This window comes from Mesitornis unicolor, unplaced genomic scaffold, assembly GCF_000695765.1.
Source record: "Mesitornis unicolor isolate BGI_N332 unplaced genomic scaffold, ASM69576v1 scaffold37385, whole genome shotgun sequence".
In the NCBI taxonomy this organism is placed as follows: Eukaryota; Metazoa; Chordata; class Aves; order Mesitornithiformes; family Mesitornithidae; genus Mesitornis; species Mesitornis unicolor.
Genome location: NW_010186821.1, coordinates 1 through 2,847, shown reverse-complemented (window position 1 = coordinate 2,847; position 2,847 = coordinate 1). Strand labels below are relative to the sequence as shown.

Sequence of the window (2,847 nt, the reverse complement as noted above, 5' to 3'; positions counted from 1 at the left end):
ATTTAGCAACATGCATTTCAAGCCAACAAGCTGTTATGGAGCTAGAGACTAAGGAATAAAAATTTGTATTCCCAGGAAGTAAAATCTGTGTTGCTATGTTGCTCACCTGCCTCTATAGCCATAGAAGAGCTCCTCCAAGTTACCTCAAGTTACTTCTACTACCAAATCATTATTTAATCCTTAAAGATCAAGAGCCAAACTCTAGAGCATGATTATTTATTGTCCTTTTTAGCAAGTACAAAGGCAGCTTTACAAAAAGATGGCCAGTAGTCATTACCAGTGAATTTTGTCCCAACCTAATTCACTGTTAATTGAAACCTGCAGGCAGTCATAAACCGTAAGAGACAAACTACCAAATCGCTCAGCAAGGTAGGTACCTCACTACAGCTTGAACACAGTTCAGTGTAACCACATAATCTGTCACTTTGACTGCTTACTTCCAGAACATACCCAGGAATAAGAACCTTAAACTTGGCTGGCAGTTCTGCAACTAATGTGGTTGCTTAAGAGCAGCAGTTGACAAACTGTTCCTCCTGCTTTACAGGAAAAGCAGATGAATACAGCAAACCACAACTTCAAAGTGATACAGAGTGGACAAAGATGCAGTTCAGGACTGCTGGCCAGATCAGGAATAGTCTGTGTCATTTTAAGTAAGCATTTAAAGAATTTTTTTGTATACCATGTTCTTTGTCAAGTGGAACTGCATGCTTCCCTCTCCCCCACCAAAGCAGTGGAGTGATGGTGGAAGAGGGGAGCCATAGAAAACTTGGTGATTGGTGACATTTAGTAAGAAAATTCAGAGTTCTGATCCATAAGCCAGAAGGCAAGGTGTCTAAGTTAGTCTTTCAGCTGGGATACTTCATAGAGGTATGCACCAAGCATCTTCACCCCCTGGATGTAGTTGTACCTGGAAAGAAGACAGCCACCATTAGCATAGTCTTATTTTAAGCTGTATTTCTACCAGCTGTGCTTTTTGCAGTATCGGTTCTATGCATGCAACTGACACTACAGGCATTACTCTTGGAGGCAATAGGCACCACTCCCAATCTCCCTGCATCTTCCCTGGCAATAAAAAAATGCCACCTTTGGTGTAGGGGGCAGCCAAGCTTGGAGATCAAAGTATAAAAACTGAAAAAGTATAAAAACTTATATGCTTGAAACCAGAAGCAGTAGCAAGATCAAGATGCAGCTACAGACTAGTTACCCATCCAGTCATTCTCTGCTAGGGAGAAATGGCACTTTGCCTTCCAGAAAACTACAGAAAAGCAAAAGCTCAATTCTTCTTGGTTATTTTCATAAAATGTGCCAAGACTCACAGTAAACTCAGCTTGGCACAGGGATAAATATTCTCTTACCTATTTAGCTTCTCATTTTGAGAGTGGGCACCATCATCTGCAGCTCCAACAGGAAGCAGCATGACATTCTTGCCAGTTGCTTCTTGAAAAGTAAGGGTAACAGGAATGCTTCCTCCCTCCCTCGTCAGGTCTGGTTCAACTCCAAAAACTAGAAAGAAGTGATACTCTAGTCAGTTTAGAGGCGTATTTGTTTTTCCAACAAATCCTTACTTAAGCCATCAAGTTCCAATCAGATCTGTACCAGGTGCTGGCTAAATCCTGCTCCATTTTAATCAGCCAGCCTGCACAGGCCACAGAGCTGTGGAGCTTCCTCCCTCTAGATGTAGTGCTGGAGTATTGGCACTTTCAGAGCTCAGTTCAAACAGTTACACAAATAATGCTTCATCTGAAAGCCTGTTTGTACTCCAACACAAGTTATATTTGCTCTAATTGCCCTAGTATAACTGATTAAGAGGCATGCTAGGATGACTAAGCTTTGAGGGCTTTGGTAAAGCAAGGGACCTGAACTGACAGTCTCATACTTATGCAAAAGCAAATCAATGCCAATGGACTTGTTCCAGTGTAGTAGGAGTGAGCCTGATAGTTTCTTTCCTTTCTGTATTTCAGACTTGAGTTTAAGGATTGCACATGACATGCATTGTCATTTAGTGAGCATAATGTATTAGATAAGTGCAAAACACTAAATATTCTGCAAACATGACCTCAGTATTTCTTGAGGTGCTAGACAAGAGCATTCTAGTCCTCCCAAACCCAAGTGGAAAACCCACTGACCTGTCTTCATAGCCCTCCTGCCAGCCAGGTAGTGCGGATGATTGAAGTCTGACACCCAGGGTTTTCCACCATGGCCTAAGTATACTTTGAATTTGTTTGGGCTCTGCAGCTCTGCAAACTTTTTGCTCACGTAGTCTTCAACCTATAAGAAAGATTGAATGATCTCATCTACTGTTAGCACTTGTATGACCACTGGTAAAGACTAAATTAAAAGCATCTTAGGGACTTGCAGGTCACTACTACTGTGCAGCAATACTTTTTCCTTTTACTATTTGTCCTGGTTTGCTGGGGCAGAATTTGAAAGTCAGTTTTCTATTCAGTAAAGCTGCAATCCTGCAAGAATTACAATCTATTTCATGGGAACAAAATGAGAAGATGCTTTGTTTTACTTTTTGGCTAGCACTGGTATGTGATAATCAAGGTCTTTAACAGTCTTGAGAAACAGGTGCAGAGGCCGGAGAAAGCAGAAACCCAGGGCTGTTGACCCCAAGCTGACACCAGTCTGGCCAATGAAAATTACTCCATACCATAAGCATCACATTGATAAGTCTGCTGGGAACAGCCTTACTTTGCCTGCCACTCCAAGATAGCCTCATCTGACATTCCACTCCCAAGGCCTATTTTCCCCCTATATTGGCCAAGTAAAACTCTATTTTATATTTTATATTTTATATTTAATACTGTTATTAATTTTTATTATTATTATTTTATTAAATCTGTT

The 2,847-nt window shown here is 41.0% G+C and overlaps 1 protein-coding gene across 1 annotated transcript; it reads right to left on the bottom strand.

Moving 5' to 3' along the window:
* Positions 1-587: 587 nt before the first annotated feature.
* On the bottom strand, positions 588-2,268 carry LOC104541252 (cytosolic non-specific dipeptidase-like; the record flags this gene model as incomplete). The annotated part of the gene is made up of 3 exons (XM_010185256.1): positions 588-907; positions 1,356-1,503; positions 2,127-2,268. Coding segments are annotated over 3 exons (360 nt in total), but the record flags the coding sequence as incomplete, so codon positions are not given.
* Positions 2,269-2,847: the final 579 nt, after the last annotated feature.